General features: G+C 44.5%; 1 protein-coding gene across 3 annotated transcripts in view; it reads left to right on the top strand.

The window, feature by feature from the left end:
• Window positions 1-20,522, top strand: part of GSG1 (germ cell associated 1) — a 92,645-nt gene extending 72,123 nt beyond the window's left edge. For 2 of the 3 annotated variants that reach the window (XM_061362044.1, XM_061362037.1), the window contains exons 2-6: window positions 12,951-13,269; window positions 15,759-15,806; window positions 17,965-18,117; window positions 18,221-18,332; window positions 19,425-20,522. In XM_061362044.1, coding sequence (XP_061218028.1) covers window positions 12,951-13,269; window positions 15,759-15,806; window positions 17,965-18,117; window positions 18,221-18,332; window positions 19,425-19,740 — 948 coding nt within the window. In that variant the 3' untranslated portion in view covers window positions 19,741-20,522. Of the gene's footprint in view, window positions 1-10,498; window positions 10,829-12,950; window positions 13,270-15,758; window positions 15,807-17,964; window positions 18,118-18,220; window positions 18,333-19,424 lie in introns of those variants that run through there. The other variant, XM_061362031.1, reaches the window with a different exon arrangement.
• The last annotated feature ends 12 nt before the right edge of the window (window positions 20,523-20,534 follow it).

The following is a 20,534-nucleotide window of genomic DNA, read 5'->3' as shown; positions in this document are numbered from 1 at the left end:
AAGGGAAGCTGGGAAGGACCTGGAGTACAGGCATGGCTGGTGAGATCATATCAAGAGTACAGTCTTCTGTTTTCCTGTTTATATTTTTCAAAGGATGTTGAAAACTGGAAAGGACTCAAAATGTGGTTTATGTAAGAGAAAGTTAAGAATTGACTTAGTCACAGTGTACAAATACTTCACTTGGGAGAGAGATTTCTAATAGTAAACAATGCTGGCAGAATAGGTCTTGTTGAAATCTCGTTACACCTACACTAATAAATAAAGCGATCCAGGGCTGTTTTTCTGAACCTGAGGGCAGATGGCACAACATCCCTCTGAATAAAATTTCTTCTTCCCCAGAGAAGGTAGCTTTGGCCAAATAACTTGTTCGGAATGATGTCCTGACCTGTGGTATCAGGCGCAGCCCTGCTGTCGGTAGGAGAGTACTTGCTGCCACAAGCCAAAGCCTTTTGTGAAGCATGCTAACAGTTTAACAATGCAGAAAATTGCATGACAAGGCTTGCGCATAGCCTCAGCTGCTTAGCTTACTATTACAGAAGTCACCTCAGTGGCTGGCAGTTGAAGGCCATCTAGAAATAGGGTGTGCACTCCAAAGTGTGAGTCTGGTTAGCCAGAGGGACAGTTTCAGGACAGTCAGTTCCTTGTCATTTGAAGTCTTTCAGTCCAGTTTGGATGCCATCCTAAGAAGACAGAGATGTCAGAGAAACGTGGCCTTACTGTGGGCAGGAGAGAGAGCCCAAAGGTGAATGCTGTGCACGATGGGGTCAGAGCAGGGTTCTGCAGTGTCCAGAATGTGTACCTGTATCCCTAAAGGGTGTGATCACTACAGGAAAAGCCTCTGTAAGAACCTCCTAATGATCAGAAAGAGACTCATTCTCCATCATCATTGCTAGGAACCCTAAGATCTATGGAAAGCACCTGAGTAAATCTCTTTGCCTCTAGGATAGGAGATTGAAGTGGCAATCCCTATACTCCCTGCTGCTCTCTTCTGTGGGAAGTCTTAGCACCTACATATAACCCAGTAGCCAAGAGGGGCTGGAGGGGCTCAGAAAAAGAGAGCAGCTTTCTGGGTGAGGACATAAGCATTTCAAGCCATGGTTGTTTTCCCAGCAGTGATGTAATAAACTGGCTGAGATCCTGCAGGCATCAAGTCGCTTTCCCTGGATGTGCATTTTGTTTACGTTCTAGTGAGCCAGGTATCTGAGTCTGTACCCCTATGAAAGCCTGAGAGTGAAGAAGTGGAGAAGAAATAGTACAGGAATCTTCCCGTTAGGAAATACAGTAAAGAAAGGATAGTTTGAAGGTATGGCTTCTCTGACATCCATACCTCCACTCACTGGGACACTTCCCCAAGACAGCAGCTGGTGCTGTCCGGGACACCTTGTGCCTTACCAGATTTGATCTGAAACCCACAGGTTTCTTCAGCAACAACAAAAAGACTTAAGTAGCTTTTCCATCCTAGAGAATCTCAAAGCCTCTTGAGGGACTCATTAGAGTTTTTAAAAGACGTCTCCAGATCTCTAGTGCAGAGGTTAAGCCAGCTGTAAAAATGGCTATGAAGGAGGTGGGGCAGTTAATCACTACAGATTTTAATTTTCATTTAATAACTATTAAATACATTTTGAGGGGATCAGCAGATCAGCTCCAGCAAAGCTGTGAAGCTCATATTTAAGGTCTGTAACAAATTGTAGGTGGAAAGAAACACCAGTATGTTCCAGAATGGTTCTGTGGAGAATCTTAGCAATATCGCACTTCAAACATCACTGTCATCCCAAACCCAGAGTATGACTATTGCAGAGGGAGGTGTTATGCTGAACTGCTGTGTTAGCCCAAACCAGGAGATGTTCCAAGGCTGGAATAGTAAAACATGTGGTACAGTAGGACAGACAGACTTTCCTAGGGCTGACTGAAGATTGCTCATTCAGGTGCCCATTAGTGGACCTCTAGGACACCCTTAGGGCTGCAACACAGACAAATTTAAGATGAGTGGTAAAGGGCCGTCGCAGAGGCCAGTGACCTGTTTTGAGTCTCATGAAAGGGGAGTGTCTGACCTGTGACTGCATCCAGTCATGAAGCAAAATACTGGGGATTTTGAAAGTCGGGTCTGTGGTACATTGGTAAAGCTGCGTGTGAGGCTTCAGTAAGGGGTGTAATTAAGGATGTTTGTTGTGTCCAGCACTGGATTAGCAAAGGAGTGAAGGACCAGCTCTGCAATCTATGTTTTAATCCGGAGCTTTGAAAGCTGATTTCAAACCAAAGTAAACCAGAAAATTCTTGCTTTAAAAGGAGTAACAGTGGGAAAAAAACCCTTAACCAAATATTTTTCTAGTTCAAAAATCCTTCAGGAAAAATCAGCAGGGGAGAGTCATGCAGACAGCAAGAGCTGAGCCTTCCCACTTCTTTCCAGCACTGAAGACTGACCATGAGTGACTGTAGCATTCTTAATTAGGATCATGGCTCTCTCAAAGCCACCTTCTTTACTACTGACCCAATCCTCACTCCTCATCCATGGTGTCCTCAGCATAGCTCAGGATGGCAGAAGCAGCCCCCTTGAGCTGTGTTCCCTTCTGTTGTCTCCAGCCAGTCTTTCTAGTTTCACAGCCTTTGTGAAGCTGCAGGCTTCTGTTTTTTGTGTGTCATTCAGGAAACACACCCACCTCTCTCTCCCCAGCCCCATCTTTTGCCTGGCTTAGAGATTTTGTAACTTGTGTGGAAGAATTTGAAGCAATGCAAACTACAGCCAGTTTAAACAACAAAAATAAGTTACAGAAATTAGAGATGGGAAAATCTTGCTAGCTTATTCGGCCCATCTTCTCACATTCTAGCCCAGTCCAGTTCCTGCAAGATTCTTGCCTACCGTTCATTTTCCAGTGCATTAGCCAGTCTGGTTATTTATGATTTAAGCAATGGGCATCCTTTGCTTCCCATGAGATGACTGTTTCTCACTGCTTGGAAGAGGTTTCTGAAGGTTCTTTTTCCATTCTGCCTGACCTAATTTCCCTAAGCTCTGCCCATGGTAACACATGAGCCAAATGTTTTCCTTCCTTCATGCTTACCCTCCTCAGGTGATGGCAAATAATTCTTGTTCAGTCAAGCTGTTTGGCCACACTTAATTTTAAAGTTCAGAAATTTAATCCTTGGCTACCTGGGAAAGACTAATGTTGAGATTAGCATGCTAACGGGTTCACAGAACATATAAGACATTGCTAGTAGCATTGCCTTTTATTACAATAGCCACTTCACACATCCCATCACAAGGTTTGGCTTTGGTTGCTTTTTGTCTTTGCCAGACTTGAAGCCAGCATCATGTAGCTCACATCTGCTTCAGCTGTTTTATTAGGTTCTTTTCAAGTTTTTTTTTTTTTTAGTTTTAGTCAAAACCACTTAGCTGTTTCTGAGAACAAGGCTGGCAGAGGAATGTTCTGGTTTATCCACATTTTAAAAAATCTCAATGAATTATTTTTTTAAAGAAACACCTTCCGAGTAATGTCTTGCTTTAAAATCTATCACAATTTTTCTCTCTGGAGCACACCTTTTGCCATCTATGGCAAAATGCCACCCCCCCACCCGCACCCCCACCCCCTCCCAGTTTGGCTAAATAATGAGCCTTTGAGTAATTATAGCTTGATACTGCTCAGAAAGAAAAACCAAAACAAACAGGAGTCAGGAAGGACAGTTCACTATTATTTTTTTAAACTGTGGGTCTGATAGAAGTAATAGCGCATCATTTAAGGTCCAGGTTACAATGCACTTGCACAAAGAGCCCTAGTTGTGGCCACAGGGTCACCTCTCTCTGACCTCTCCTAGCCTAGGATGGTGTCATCGCTCCTGGACACCTCCTGCCTGTGGGAAGTGGTGTCCCCACTCCGAGTGTGGTACCAGGGTTGCCCAGGCAAGCAGAAACCTGGCTGTGAGGAAACAGGGAGGAACACAGGGAGGAGGAGGAGGGATAAACGAAAATACAAAACCAAAACAAACAAAGCCCAATAAAAAAAACCCAGCAGAAGAGCAGGAGACACCCAGCCTCTCTGTTGGCAGTGTGCAAAGTATTTCTCCTTTTCATTTCAACTGCCAGGCCCTGCCTTCGAACCCCCAGGACATGTAGGGAAGCCTAGGCACCCTGCAGCTCCCCACCTATGGCACGCATATGCTGCATCCACCCTGTACCCGTAGCACTCACACCGCCTGCTCCCAGCACTGCCTGCACCCTCCCGGCCTCCAAAGCACAGGGCTGGGGGCCCAAACTTGTGCCACTGCTACCCTGTCCTGACCTGTTCCCGCCCCAGTGTACAAGCCGGTCTGATGTGCTGCCCAACACAGGGTGCAAAGGCGTGAGGGGCTTGAGCACCAGGAATGGCACTCCACAGCATGACTGTGAAGCCACAGCTCCAGAATGCCATGAAGGAATGGAAGAGATCCTAAATCCTCATTAAATCTGGGAAAAAATGGAGACGCTCTCAATCCTGGATAATTAGCAGGATGTCCAGGAAGATAAAAGGTGCAATTATAACATTTAGCACCGTTGTTTTCAAAGCACCCACTGTATCATAACGTCTCTGCTCAGCACTGTAAAGAAACCTGGTTTTATTATTCCCTTTAGACCAGCATATTAGACTTCATCTTATCTGACCTGTGCTTACAACCGTATCTGCTCCATCAGGGAAGCAAGCCTAAGAAACTCACTTTGCCTTCTGGCCACCCTGGTTGCTGTACCTCTTGCCACGCTCCCTCTTTATTCATGAATCCTTCCCCTCCCAGTTTTCTCTCCCCTCTTTTCTTTTTCTTGCCAAAGCAAGGAGTTTTTAATAGCTAAAGAGCGAAAACACCTCCCACGCCTCACCTCAGAAAAGCTAACTCTCTGTCTTACTCACTCTTTTTGATCTCCAAACTTCTCCTGCTAGCTTAGAGTCTTCCTTTGAAGCACTGGTTCCTCCAATACTAGCGCGTGAGTATGAATTTTGTGAATTGCGTAGCTCCAAAGGTTTCCAATAGGACAATCCATGTGAGTAAATAATTCAGATGTGGGATGGAGACCATGGCATTTAGCAGAGATGGAAAAGATTTCTGTTGGATATTGTGATTTGATCAGAATCAAGATATGACAAGGGAATATACAGACTTCAGTCCAGGATGGAGTAGTTATCTGACTTGCAGAAAATTTTAACAGTAGGCTTGAAGGTCTTCAGGGTGCAGAGGTTATACTGATGTAGGTGGATTGACTAGATAAACTTTGGAGGCTTCCTCTAGATCAGCTTATTCTGATTCACCACAGTGAAATGGAGGAAAAGATAAATTGAAGCAAAGAAGAATTGCTTTGTCTTACTCATTTCCATGCATGAAACCAAAGTGCAGTATGGTTCAGCTGTACTGTTTCAATTATTTTTGCTTTAAAACTGATACTAAATATTTCTTTGACCGCATATGGGATGTACTCACCTGCATATGGGATGTACTCTTTGCACAGATTAATTTTAGATCCTCGAGTTCTGTCATTATCAAAACAGAATGTTTCTTTCCCACCGGCATTGTGCTGATTACAATAGCAAATAAAGGATAAGCCGTGCTGTAGATTTGCATCTGTGGGAATGACTATGAAGACCCAACTTTATAGTGCAGGGAAACAAGAAGTACTTTTGAGATATCAGTCCAGCCATGTCAATGTGCAGCTCAGCACAGCTTACTCTGCTCGTTTCTGGACTGAGGTTTGTACCCTGCTTTGTGCTCCATATTGCTGGAGGGAAGTTGCTAGCAACACCCATTTAAAACAAGCACTGAATGTTTACTCCCCATCACTGCCACTGCTTTGACTGCAGTGTAAATGCACCACTAATGACTTGGCTAATGGGAGGGGAAAATTACGTGTCAGAGCCAAGTACAGAACCAGGAATTTGGGCTGTCAGCCAGCTTGTTAGCTCACACTGTGCGCCTCTAATGCAATGCATTGATTTGTGACTTCTACAATAACATTTTTAGGAAATCATTTCACTGGCTATTTATTTGTGTGTTGGAGCAACCTGGTGAGGTTAGGAAACTAAAGCAGACCCTGCTTACAAATCAAAAGAAAAATTGTAAGAACGATGGTAATTAACCACTGGAATAACTTTTCTAAGGATGTGATGGTTTTCCATCATATTCTGTAGCACAGTCGATACTAGTTAATTGTATAAAATACGTGCTATAGCTCCAGTAGGAGGTCTGTGTATCACTGGAAATGATTGTTTCAAGTTCTTTGGACATCTGAGATGAGATTATGTGGTTGCAATGGTCCCTCTTAATAACAAAATATCCCATGACCCTGTGACAGTCATTGAGACTGGGTGTTAGTATTTCTGTGGAGTAACAGACTGAGATCCCATAAATGACAGTTTTAAAACTGGCAAGTATTTTCATGAAAGGGACTACCAAATTACAAAGATGCATTCTGCAGAAGTGGATGCCCTGCAAGAACTGCAGCTGATGTAAAGTACAGTGATGAATTAGCAAGCTCAGAGAGAATTAACCCCTCAATAAAATGACAGACAGTACATTTCAAAGCATGTGTTCAGATCTCATGGAATTTCTTGGCTGCTACATGTTCAGTCAGAAAGCAATAGTGGGGATAGATAGTCCATGATCACCTTGTAGTATTTCAGTGGATGCCTCAGAAGAGCAGATGAGGATAGTGAGCAGGGATTATTGTTTATCTACTTGGGGGTTTGTATGCACCCTTTCACGGACTGGTTCCTCTTTAATATCCTTATAGATCTATATAAAAAGTTTTTTTATTTTTCTAGTCTGCTTACAGTTAGCTAAATTTCTTAATGGTAAGCTAAATTTCTTAACTAACATATTTTTTCTGTGTGCTCAGGTGAACACATCCTAGAGTTGCTAGAGTGTAAGTACTCTGTGAAAAGCAACCCCCTTTAAATAGTCTTATGTTGCCTACCTAGAAATTGAGGCATCTAGAATCCCGAGTGAGTTCTTAAAGTGTGTGTTGCTGCATTTGAGGTTCTTTTCATATCTATTTTCTGTGTGGTTTATGAATAATTGATAACCATAAAGATTATAAAAAAAGATCCAGCAAAATAAGACTTGTTTCAAGAAAAAAATAAAGGAAGATGAAAAGAAAAAATCAAGGGGAGAATGTGTTTAGGTCCAAGCTGATGGCAAGCTTATTTGTTCATCTTTAAGATGCATTTACTTATTCCAATTCAATCGTTGTTTCTGTTCTGCCATAGACTTGATGTCTAGCAATGTAAGCAGTTCATGTTTAAAAACAGAATTCACCTTTAAATGTGCTTAGACTTGAAAAAATATGCCTGGCGAGGTCATTTGCAGAGCAAGAGTTAATGCATCATGCAAACAGCTAAATAAAGGTTACAATCTGAGTGGAATTATTCAGAGCTCAGGAAGAAATCTGGTATTTGCAGTCTGTCACTGGGTTTGAGAAGCCTGGCTCTCTCAGTGTCACTGCCACCCAGAGACATCCTGCTTTCTGTGTGGTGGTACAGGAGGGGACTGCAGTGCTGGACAGTCTTTCTGTAAAAAGCAGCAAAGCCAGGAGCAGTAGGAAGTGTCATGTGTGAGGAATGTGTGGAATGAGGGATGAGTATGAGCCCGTCTCTGTCCAGGTTTCACATAGTGACCTTACCAGTGTAAATAGCCACTTTTTCTCCTCTCTTTTCCTCTTCAGGACAGCTGAAGTGCCAAAGTCAGGACTGCATGTATGATCCCTGATACCCCTGGGGAGGATGGCTGCATGGAGGGCTATGAAGAGCCGTGTGCCTCTTGAGACCTGCCAGTTAAGTATGGCAATTTTGGGCCTTATCTGATAAGGGCACCTTGTCCTTCTTTTCCACCAACAGCCTGTGGAGTTGAGGGTGTCGCTTTGGGGCAGAATACACCCAAAGTATGTATATGGTACAGCCAGGATAAAAATGCATCACTTTTAAATGCCCGGGCTTTTTTAGAGTTGGCAATCTCCACAGAAGTGTTGTTCTAAGATTGTGTTTTACATTTCATTTCCTTGTTTTGTTTCTATAAGCAAAGCACTTGACTGATTGTGCCGGAAATCAACTGCTATGGGCATTTACTTCAATGGGCAAACTTTAAACGAGTCATCAGGGACTAGCTGCTGCTGAGTTCAAAGAGAAAGAGACATCCAAAACCTCTAGCCAAGCCAAGTTATGGTGGGAAATATCAGATACAAAGAGGAGAAAACTGGAAGGCACGGTAGGGTGAAAGACAGATACAGCTTGGTTTTCCTGTCCATAAATGGTCAGATTAAGGCAAGGCTGTAGAGGAGATTAAAAACAGCACCACCACCAAAACCCAAATCAAACCCATCCCACCATAAAATTTCACTGAGGGAAATTCTTTGAGCATCAGGAAACGTGCTCTGGAGTTGATGCTCTCTAAGCTGCGTGCAATAACTTGGAGATGAAAACACACTGAGAAAGTTAATATGGTACTTGACAAAATATTGGAAAATGTATTAGAAAGAATAGTTCTGTGCAGGGCAGACGGTGGAACAAATACCCAGCTAAGCTCTTGCATTCATTCCTCTTTTTTTCACAAATGATTTTTACCAATGAAGTATGCCCACACTCAGCTAACTCAAAGAGAAAGACCCAGACCCCCATATTGCAGCCAAGGTAAAGAAACTGTGTTTATAAAAATGGAAAAAAAGAGGAAGATAGAAGGAAAAAAAGAAGGGGGGGGGGGGGGAAAGAAGGAATAGAAGTCTAAAGTTGGGCGTTGCTTCTCCCCAGAATAGGCTTGAGCAGCAGACTCCCAAAAAGAAGACTAGAGAAAGATTGCCATCTTCTGGAAGGATAAATATCTGCCATTATTCAGAATAACACACCTCATACATTCACATTTTGGAAACCGTAGCATATTTCTGATAAATTCATTTTCCAACCTGAATTCTTGTCCATATAAATCTAAGTAATTCACATTTCATCAATATTTATGCTGTGATCCCAGCTTTAGAAACTGACATAGCATCCTGGATTTTAATGAGAATCTTATCAAGCTTAAAATTAGGAACCTATTAACATTAAGGATTATCAGTAGAGAGATGGACTGAGCCTGAAAAACAGGCTTTTTTTTTTTTTTTCTTTTACTGAGCATTTAGAAGCCAAATTTAAGGTGTCCAGACTTAATAATGAAATAAACTGAATAATGAAAATAAAATAAAAGTTACCACTCTCCTTTTAAACAGTGTCAACTTTATTCTACTTTCTCCAGTAAATTAAGCACATCTGTGTCAAACAGAACCTTTGCCTTAACCAGATAACCTCCAGGCAATCCATGGCCCATGGAAACATTTAGCATTGCTTTCAGTTAGCCCATCTTAGAAATGATTATCTATATTAGAGGAGTTTATGCAGTGACTAGGATTAAAGCGGCCTCAGTGCTACCAACTGTTCTGCTCAGGGCAGGAAGGGTCAGGAGCCCGTGACAGCACAGCCCACATATGGGACTGTGAACCTGTCAGCTCTGTCTGCTGCCTCTGCTGTGCAGGGGCTGTCACCCAGGGAGATTCGCACACCTGCCTCCCAGCCTCTAGGCTCTGCTGTTAGAACCAGGGATGAAAGCAGATGGAGCATTGGTTTCCTCTGTCCTGTCAGAGCAGCAGGGCAAACACACAGGAAATTTGCCTTGATCCTTCCTAGTGGTGGTGGGGGTCTCACCCACCTGATACTGGGCAAAGCCTTTGCAGGGAAGATGAGGTGAATGCTTTTAGGATGCTCCTTGCAGTTTGATTCAGTGTGGCACTGCTTCATGCCCTTTTAAGTGACAGCACATTCTCTTGAGAGGTGATGCCATTCTTACTTCTCACTGTTCTGATGCCAAACAAGGTGTATCAATACCCTCAGGTATTATAGGAGCCTTTAAACTTCCAGGACAAAATCTTAGAGGGGGCTTAGGGTGAGTGTGAATCTTTCTGTCTCTCCCTACTAGCTTCCCAGATTCATACAATGTGAAACTGCTGGGAGCTGGGATTCCTGGTGAGCTTCACACCTTGGTAAAAGCAGCCACTATGAGGGACACTGACGGCCTTCCCCATGCTCCCATCCTTTGAATATTGGACTTGTTTGACTCATCACTGTTATGGTGGTGATGCTGGTCTGCCACACAGCAATGCTTCTGCTGAGGGGATCCTTTTGTCATTAAAATCCCCCCATAGGCAAAGCTGGCTTGGCATCTTTTCAGGGTCTGAAATCCTCAGTCCTCAAAGATGCAAACTTTCCTCTCTTCAGTTCTTTCTCTTCTCCCCTTTCTGCAACTGGCAGGTGTGTACAGGCAGATATCCCAGGGCTGGGGGGCTTGTGGCCTCTTGCCATTCTGCTGAGACAATGCACAAGGCAAGGGGTGACATGATGATAAGGTCAGTCCCGGCACTGGTAGTTTCTGAGCTAAGGTCCCTCAGAAATCTTTCAGTTCCATACAAGCTCCCAAACAGCCACAATATGCGGATGGTTGGAATCTTTCTGTGTTTTATGAAAACTTTCTGCTCAGTCAATACAGGTCACTCTTCTGCACTTAGTCCCAGGTCACAGCGCCAATCACTTCCTGTATAATCTCCCAGAACAGCTGTGCTGTGATTGCATTGTGGATTACAAAATGACCATTTTCCACAAAACAGCTGCTGGATGGAAGGAAAGCACTTAATAATCACTGGGTTTGTGGGGGAGGAAGGGAGGAGATGGAGGAGAGAGGGGCCTTGAAGCAATTGGTTTTCCTGGAGTATCTAGAGATGAGAAAACCAGCAGACAAAGTGTGAGTCTCATTTCTGTATTGCTCCTACGAATTAACAGGACTTCGAGGACTTGCTGCCAAGGTAAATTCAACTCTTTCATCTATCTAGATACTGTGGTCACTTGTCAGTAAGTGTTTGGTTTTATGGAGGGGAACTTTTCTGACAATGTACTCATGGAGGAGTAGTTCGGATTTGCTTCTCATTCTGTGTTCGTTCTCATCCTTGATGCAGTTCCTTCTTCTGACTCATTTGTTTCATATTGTTTTTTGCCTTTTTCCTTATCAGTTGTTCTGAAATTATATGGCTTTTCAACTACTATCACAAAGCAACGGTAGGTAATATTTTTCTCAGTATTGAAGATTTAAATTAAAAAAAAAATAATTGTCAATATTATGAATGGAAAGATTTTTTAAAACATGAAAGCAGAAGCAAACTGAAACCTGACAACAGAAAATCTTGTAAGCGAGCATTAATGAAAAACTATGTGTGCTGAATGATACTATTTTCAGATGAAAAATCATGGTTTTGAGAACAATTGTATCTATAATTTCTTTTTCAATCATAAACCAAATTTTGCACTGAAAAAAAATTCAGTGAGAAATTTGCCACCAGAAATCTTTACATTATTAACTGTTCCTAGGAGTTATCTGCTTTGTGAAAATATCGGTATCCAACATGCCTTCAGATCATGGAAGTTGTTAGTTATGCTATTACTAAGATGTTGCCACCTTCAGGGTGCAGCGTCTCCATTGTTGAAAGAAAGAAATGCTCTAGTGAAAAGAAGAAAAGAAGCCAGAGTATAAAAACATAAAGAAATTTTTCAGGAGCTGGGTATTTTCTTCCCTCATTCTTCAATGAGGGTGTTCTGCACCATACACTGTTTTCTCAGTGCAATGACAGTCCTGCTTTCCAAGAGGAACTTCAGCACCATCGTTAGTGACCACATTTCCAAGCTTGCTGGTTTGCAGAACAAATGCTTTTAACTGCACCACTTTTAGCTGTGGTACATCCACAAACAAAGCAAACCTCAGTTTCACATCGTTTATTTACAGTACTGTCCACAGCATGCTGGGCCTTTCAGCACTGGGTGAGTCAAACAAAGTTATCTGAAGAGCATCAGCAGCAGGCAGTGTCTGTACAAATTCAAATCTATTCATGGGCAAATAGATTTTGAGAGTCATAAATAGGAAAGGGTGGGAGTATCTGAATGAAGTTGTGCCAAACATAGGGAGTGCCACGTGGGAAGAGACATGCGTTGATTACATGAAAGTTGATGTGTGGGTAGGAGACATCTAATCAATCCGTGGAGTGTTGAGGTTCTCAGAAGTCAGTGCAAGGTTTTGCAGGAACCTGAAGCTTCTTTTAAGTTAGAAAGACCACAGGACCCTGGTACAGAAACTGCTTTATGGATTATTTTTTCTGATGAGATTGAACTGGGAAGAGTGTTCATGGCAGTGTTTGCTCTCCAAAAAAAGCCCTTTGGCACTTTGTGAGAGCAGAGACATTGCCATCCCACCACCATACCCAATTTCTGATGTGCAGAGCAGTGCTTGCTCAGGTGGGAGGTGCTGCTCTAGGGCTTGAACTCCAGCTGCCAGATCTGTATAGCTGTGTCACCCTTCTGAGCAGGTCACTGCTTTGATACGTGGTCTTCAGTTGTCTGGGAACATTTTCCTGCCTTTTCCCACTCTGAAATCGACAGACTCCCTACCTCCCTAGGTATAGTAGTGAACAGCTTGAAAAAGTGTTTTGGGAGACCCAGCAACAAGAATTGTCATTTAGCTGGACAGAGCATTCATCATGACTCATCTAAAGGCAACATACAGCATTTTGGGAAGTTAGTTAACAGTTCTTCCCTACCATATCTGAGATGGAACAAACATGACTTCCCTTTTATTTTGCTGATGTGCTTACACACCCCAATGTTCTCAGCCCTGCAATGTCTACTGAGTCGCACTCTCTTCCCCTGTACAGATATTTAGTGTACTTTGAAATGATTAAATGACTGAATCTAACGTATTGCTCCACTGCCCTTGCCTTCAGGAAATGGTTCTTTCATGCTGGGTGAGCTGTTGGGGTGTTGTGAGGAGAGCAGAGTGCTCATATGCCCTCCCTGCAGGTGCGCGCTGAGAAGAGCTTGGATTCATAAGGCTATATGGGACACGTGGCTGGTGTGACAGTTTCTCCTGTTTGTGTGTTGTAGATGGAGCTGCTGAAGGGATTGCCATGGCGCCGTGCTTTCCTGGCTGTCATCCTCAACCTGCTTGCCCTCAGCCTCTCCACTACTGCCTTGCTTGGCAGCTACTGGTGCACTGGGACCCAAAAAGTACCCAAGCCTTTGTGTGGGAAGAGCAAGGCCACCAAGTGCATTGGTGTCCCCATGCCACCTGATGCAGGTGCTAGCAATGTTTCATCCCAGGAAGTGGTGCACTACAGCTGGGAGACCGGGGATGACCGCTTTGACTTCCGATACTTCCACACAGGGATGTGGCTTTCCTGTGAAGAGAGCATGGAAGGGCCAGGTAACAAGTTGGCTAGATAGCCACAACTTCTTCCCTTGTATTTACTCCACAGGAGTTTGGAAATGAAAGGTGGGAGGTTGATAATACGTGGGAGAAAAGCCTTATTCATTTTCCTAGTTGGCATCAGCCCTGTGCACTGCTGTGGTCATTATAGTTCTGTCCTTCATTAGGCTGTTTAGAGAGCGGGCAAGGGAGAATGGTGTGCTCTTCAGTCTGGACTAGGGCTGTGAAGGGCAAGTGGTGGTGGTGGCAGTGACCTTGTGATAGCATCAGTCATCCTGATGTGAACTGCAGTGAGCCTCCTATCCCTTTCCCTGTATAGCCATTCCTACACACAGCTTACTACACATTCCCAGGGCACATTTGTGCATGTCTCTTCAGAGATCTAAGCGAGGTGGTTAGTGTTGACAATTTATGGTTATCACTGTGAGGGCTGCTGTAAATGGTGCTCTTAAATCACCAAAATGAGGGGTTTTGTGAATTGAACAGGGACTAAGCTGAGAGAGAAGTTTGCCTTATAGATACAGGGAAAACCTAGAAAACCTGGAGGGTCTGAACACAGAGAAACTGAAGTTAGGAGGCAAATTGACCCAAGGGTTAGAGCTGCAGTATTATAATTTTATTAGCAGCTTTTGTGATATTATGACTGGTTTCATTTATGATTTTTGACCATGTGGGACTGGCATTGTAAGGCCTGGAGTGCCAGGGGCTGGTCATGCAACATGTACTAGACCACTTTGGTGCCTCCCTTCACCCTTGGCTTGCTCCTACCCAGCCCTGCTGACGTCCTTCTGAAATCTGTGCCATGCCAGCACAGGTGGATGCTCTGCAGTGCACAGATGCTCCTCATGGCCTGGCACACACATCTGGGATCAGAACTGACCCAGAAGGTGGCCAACAGGGAGACTTGTATCTAAAGATGCAGTGATGAAAGTCACTTTCATCAGGCCCATTCACCTGATCCCCCAGCCCTCCATCCAGCTCTCCCTAAGCAGACATCTCACCTTCTTTAACTAAGCTACCGTTCTACTATGGCATTTCTTATGTTCTTATCTTGTTGCTGTCAGAGTTTGAAAATAAAGAACTGGTGGATAAAAGCAGACAGAAGGGGGGTGGGAGCAGGAGAGAATGTGCTTGAAACTCATGTCGTAATGAGAAGGCTGCTTCTTTATGAGCATTTCCAGACATGATGTGGAGGGAGATGTGTATATTTGGGACTGGTTTGGGTTGGGGTGTGTTTCCATGGTGCTTGCGGGAACAGGACTACATCCCTTGACAGCTTTCTCTGAAAGAATTGTCTGGCCACCAGGCTGTCCTGGAATAACCCTGATGCCTGAAGGAATGGAGAGAGTGTTACACCTGGATTGCAGCCGAGCACGGGGTAGAGCACATAGTCTATATCCCCTGCTTCCTGTAAATCAAGTACAACTCACCCACCGCTCTGGGCTTTTGAAGCAAGTGCACAGAAAATAACAACAAAAAAGGGGCTGCTATGAGCAGAAGGAGTTCAAGTTGAGCTGGAGAAAGGATTTCATTATTCAGGCTAATCTCAGGATCAGTCTAGATGATCCATTACTGAATAACCTCATTAAAGTTCTAGGCGAAGTAGCAAACTGCAAGTTAATGAGAACTGCAGATGGCACTATACTGGGTAGTGACCTGAGAGCTGTGGATGACAGAAGTAATACAGGAGATTGGGAGAGATTAGAACTGGGGATAGAAATTAAGAAAATGAGATTCTTACAATGAAAAGCTGCAGCCAGATACTTCTGGGAGAAAATACTGTGCCAAGTAGAGAAGAGGACCCTCAAATGCAATAATACAGTAGGCAGTAAGAGACACAGATAATAATGTTGGACTCTCAGCTGGGACAATCATTTGCATCTGGCCAATGTAAAAAGCCAAAGTAAATATGAACACCATTTGTCCAAATAGCATGCCTAAAATGCGAGGACAGAAGACCGTGAATATCTCTGTGTGATTCCCTCCCACAGAAGAGGGACTCACATCCCTGTCAGGCAGAGTTTCACTTAGAAAGAATCTTTTTTTTTTTATTTTCTTCTTTGGGAAGTGGTGCTGGAGCTGCTCTGCTGAGACTGGGGTGAGTGGGAATTCAAGTCCTCAGCAGAAGTGATGGGTCTGCAGCCTGTCATAAGCTGCACACTTAATAGGCCTGAACCTCAGTACTGTTGTGAATGAGCAGCAACAGAATTTTATATTCACCAGAGCCTCGTAAGATTTACAAATTGCTCAGTTTTTTTCTGAAAGGCCACTTCTAGTTTTCCAGGCAGACATTGCCTTCCCCTGCCTTGCCCCAGTGAAGATCTGGAAAGATGGTAAGAAAGAGAGCAGAGGTGAAAAGATCTGATGGGTAGAGTCAGGGATGACTGGAGCTATGCACTGAAGAACGAGAGGAAGAGATTTTCTTTTCCCTTATGTACCCTGCATTGTTTTGTGAACTAATAACTTTCTTTGGTTTCGTGTTTCAGAAGAGAAATGCCGTAGTTTTATTGAGCTTTCACCACCAGCAGAGAGAGGTAAGAGCAAATCCCCATACCTCACTGTGGCTGCCCATTGCACCTCTTTGAGATGGGGGACCTGCAACAGATCACTTGCGTGAGGACAGCAGGGTGACTCCCCAAAGAGCCAGGCATGAAACCCTGAAAAAGATATCTGCTAAACACAGATGTTTGCCTAAACCACTGCCATCTGTGAGCTCAGTGCTGGAAACCTCAAACCTCCTTCCATCTGAAATGGGAAACTGCAACAGCCAGCAGGGAGATGAGTACTGTCAGGGATCTCATCTTCTTTTTCTGCCTTGTTTCCCCTATTTTACACTGGCAAAAACTGATTACCTGCTTTTATAAAGTGATGCACGTTCCCATGTGAGGGGTCTTGTGCAAGTGGCAGATTAACCTGGGTCACTCTTGGCAAAACAGCAGGGTAGAGAAACCTCACCTACTTATTCTTTCGGGAAACAGTATGCACACAATTCAGATACTGCTGGTGTACAAGAGCATTCTGAAGTCATGCAGATCTCCACTTTTTCTTAAAATGAATGACTTACCTGCATTTACTGAATGACTCTTGCATTTACTGCAGAATGCTCAACTCACAGGGAGTAGCAATGCATTCTTCTTCTTTTTCACCTTCTTGTGCTTCATTTCCTTCCCAGGCGTCTGGCTCTGTTGCTTCCAACGTCTTCCTTACAGACTGTTTTGCTAAGAAAGGGGGTTTATTCAACCAGATTACGAGTCACACTCCTCCCCTACTGCTCCTTGTCTAATTGCATCCCAACACTGATAGAAAGACTCATGTAAGACACTGAGCTCCTAGAAATTAATTGGAAGATCACTGTGAGCTTAACTTGTAGTGACACTGTGATCTTAACAACTCTGTCACCTGCCATCACCCCTTCCTGCACATAACATTATCTTAAAATGACCTTGGCCTCCAGCACTGATGCCATTATACAGTTGGGCCAGCACTGGAGAAGGTGGTATGTGGTGTAACTGCTGATTCTAGCCTGAGCTGGGTGTGCACAGAGCAGCTCCACATTACATAGACAGCATTGCAAGACCAGATTACAGAGCATGTGTGGTCACCAGCCTGGACTCCCAGAGAAAGTGATGCAGAGACCTCTGTGCCCACGTGGTGCTGCAGCCTCCAGGAAACTTTAAGCAGTCTGAACCCTAATGAAATAGTCACCTTGATGGTACTACAGCATGCAAGTCAGCTCCTGTAAGCAGGGAATGCAGCTCATCAGTTCCTGCTGAAGAGCTGTGTGACTATGGCTCTAATAACACTGAGGAGTCAAGTAAGCGCCACATTAATGAGGATTTTCTTCACACCCATTTTCCCCAGCTGAATGTCTCCTCTACAGGCATTAATAGCTGCTAACAGTAGTGTTCACAGTGCTGCTTCATTTGTCAGGTTAATATTTCTTCCTCAATAAATCCTGTGCCTTTCCACAGCTCACCATTACAGAGTGCCTTTTCTTATTCTCCTCCAAATCTTAATGCACAGGGAGATCAGCTGTGATCTGTGATATCACTTGAGTCCCAACCATAACCCCAGCATGAAAGCACCTGCACTCTGTTCAAGCATCAGGGTGACTGGTGAATGTAATTGCCCCAGATGGATATCTACTCCAAGGAATGCAGTTTCATTTTAATGGGGGCTTCAGTGAGAAATACAGGCCTGCAAGTGTCTTTCTGAATTCCAGAGGCAAGGTCCCAGCTGCAGCCATGGATGTATCGTACAGTTCTTTACTTAACCAGTTGAGTCCCAAGTTAAAAGTTTTTTGCTTCCATTGTTGTGATTAGAAACATACCTTGAAGTTCATTACACTAATGGGTAAGCACATTCTAATGGCCAGCTCAGATGTGTTCATGGCCAACCTACAACCTCTGGGTTTTGCACTAATGCTAAACAGCTTTCCCCCGCTCTTACTCCCTTGTCTCCAGACAGCATTTTAGTTCCTCTCAGCTTTTGCCATGCCAGACTAGCCAAGCTATCTTCTATGGCAGACTCTTTGTAACCTTTAGCATCCCTTGAGCCTTGCTAGTAGGCTTTTGCATGTTGTTTTTCCTTCTTTTACGAGGACATCTTTTCAGGATTGGGTTGGGAAGGGGGAGTACTCCCCCTTGAAAAAGCCATCCTGTATTTATGTGGGAAGTCTCTGGTTTCTGATAGGAATCCTGTGGCTGTCGCTGGGATCAGAGATGTTGTACATCAGCTTGCTGCTCATCAGCTTCATCCTCCTGATGGTGGAAATGCTGCATACTGGCAATCCTGTCTGTGGGTTGAAGCTCAATGCCTTTGCTGCTGTCTCCTCTGTGCTGTCAGGTAAGTGCGTTACTGAAGGCTTGGAATCCCAGCCTCCTCTTCCCCACAAGGCTGAAGTATGCTGCTCTGGCTGTAACTTCGTTTTCTTGTCTTTTGCATCCAGGTCTCCTTGGGATGGTGGCACACATGATGTACACTCAAGTCTTTCAGGCAACGGTTAATCTGGGACCAGAGGACTGGAGACCGCACTCCTGGGACTACGGCTGGGCATTCTAGTATGTGAGCTCTGAAGCCACTTTCACCTCCCCAGCCTTTTGGGCTTCAGCCATGCTCACCCTGCCAAAACCCACCTCCTCCTTTCTTGACCTTCTTTTTTCAAAGACAGGTGTCCTGTGATTTTCCTACTGCTAATCTTTCTTTGCCACATCCACTGCTTTAATAAAGAGCTGCTGAGTTACTTAAATGAGTAGCTACCAAAGTCTGGCAAAACAATTGGGTCACACCTGAAAACGGGCCTTCAACCAGGCTACGGATCAGGTTTACCTCTATGGTGGGTTTCCCTGTTTGGTCTCACCTCTTTGCTGTGTGCAGAGGCCAGTGTCACACTTGTGATGATGTTCTCAAACGTGCATTGTTTTCCTGCATTTCAAGAAGTTGCCATGCTGGTTTCACATTTCCATTAACTGATGTCCAAAGGGCCTATTCTTGCAGCACTGAGTCTAGACACATGGTTAAAGATGTGGGCACTGTAGGTAGGAAAAGCAGCTGCAAAAAGCAGGTGGCTCAGTGTTCCTTTTTCTAAAGGCTAAAGAAGGTAACTGCAGATTATGTGCCATAACTGGCTTGAAAAACAGTTGGATGAGCCTTGCAAGTGTCCATGGAAAGTGCAGGCTCAGTTTGCAATGCTGCACTGATGATGACCACATTGATTCTTAAGAATTAAACACTCCAGTGCCATGTGCCAGCCATGGACCTCAGATGTCAGTGTGGCCATCTGGTTATGGTCGTGTCTGATATCCAGGAAGACACTGAGCAGCCCTGCAATAGAGAACTTACTTTCAAGCTGTGCTGTCCTGCTCTGACCAGTTACAGACTTTCCTACTGCCCTTCTTATTTTCCCTGTATCCCTCCCTTCCCTGTGACAGGCTGTTGTGAAGACCACCAGTATTTACCCCACTGATTTAAGAAGGATTTTGCGGTGGAATAACCCCTAGAACTGTAATGATATGAGCCTTAGTCTTTCTAGTTCATGTCCATGCCCAGCAGCTCCTGCCTGGCAGGTCAGGATGCATCACAGTGCATGCAGTTCAGTTCCTTACACTACTTGGCTTCTCACAGCATGTGCTATTCTTGTGTCTGTCCTGTAGCATGGCCTGGGCTTCCTTCACCTGCTGCATGGCCTCTGCTGTCACCACTCTCAACACTTACACCAAGACGGTGCTGGAGTTCAAAAGGAACCACATCAAGGGCTATGAAGGGTGCTTCAAGGATCAGCCTCAGCACCACCAGTGCTTCATACAGCGGCAAATAAGCAGCTACTATGGGCCCCAGGACAAGCCCCTCCATTCAGTCTCTGAGGGAGTCGACTTCTACTCTGATCTGCAGCAGAAAGTGCTCCAGCGGGAACCAGAGCTGGATCTGGATGAGGTCTTGGGACAGACAATCGAGGAGGATCATTGTTAGGGATGAGTGCACAGGGGCAGAGCAGTGGGGTCTGGGAGGCACAAGAGCTCTGAGCCAAACACTAGCACCAGTGTTATCAAGTTCTTGGGGAGCTCTTCCTCTACAGTTCAGGGAGCAAGAAGGTGGGCACTGGGACAGGGCAACGCAGTGTCAGCGGTAGCAAGGTAGATCCTCCCTGATCACAGTTTGACTGGTGTCCTCAGCTGGGAAGGGTGAAACCAGAGGGATGTGTTGTTGATGCCAGCTGTCTCCACAGACTTGCAGACACTTGAGGCAATTGTCCTAATCCCAGCACTACTGTACCTGGGAATAGATAGCACCATCCAGCTGGCAAATTGCAGTGCTGGGCCTATTTGGGTGATGTCACACTGACCTTCCAGCAACCCCCGGTTCAGTGTTAACAGTGAAGGGCACTGGTGCTCTTACTGACTGGCTGTAATCCTCTCTGAACACCTTGTTTGTTCTTCATATTCAGGCCCAACCTCCTCTGATCCCTGCACCCAGATCTAAAGTGCTGCTGCAATAGGAATGGGGAATTGCTTTCAGACATCTCTCTCCTCCTCTTTCCTATTTCTTACTCCCACATGCCACTTTCTTGCTTTTTGCCCCAAAAGCTCCCATTCTGTGGTACTTTCCTGCCCATCTCTTTCTACTGTGCTTCTCCACAACCTTTAAGGATCCTTGGCTGGGCTTTTGCTTTTTCCTTTGTTTCTCTTCATTTGTCCCCTTCTCCCTATTGTAAAAATACCACAAACAATCCCCCAAACAAGCAAACTCATAATCTCCCACTGATT

Source organism: Neopsephotus bourkii, unplaced genomic scaffold (assembly GCF_033783945.1).
Source record: "Neopsephotus bourkii isolate Nb327-2 ecotype Australia unplaced genomic scaffold, CSIRO-AGI_Nbou_v1 NB_107, whole genome shotgun sequence".
NCBI classification, from domain to species: domain Eukaryota; kingdom Metazoa; phylum Chordata; class Aves; order Psittaciformes; family Psittacidae; genus Neopsephotus; species Neopsephotus bourkii.
Note: the sequence above shows the minus strand (reverse complement) of the source record. Positions and strands in the feature narration are given on the sequence as shown.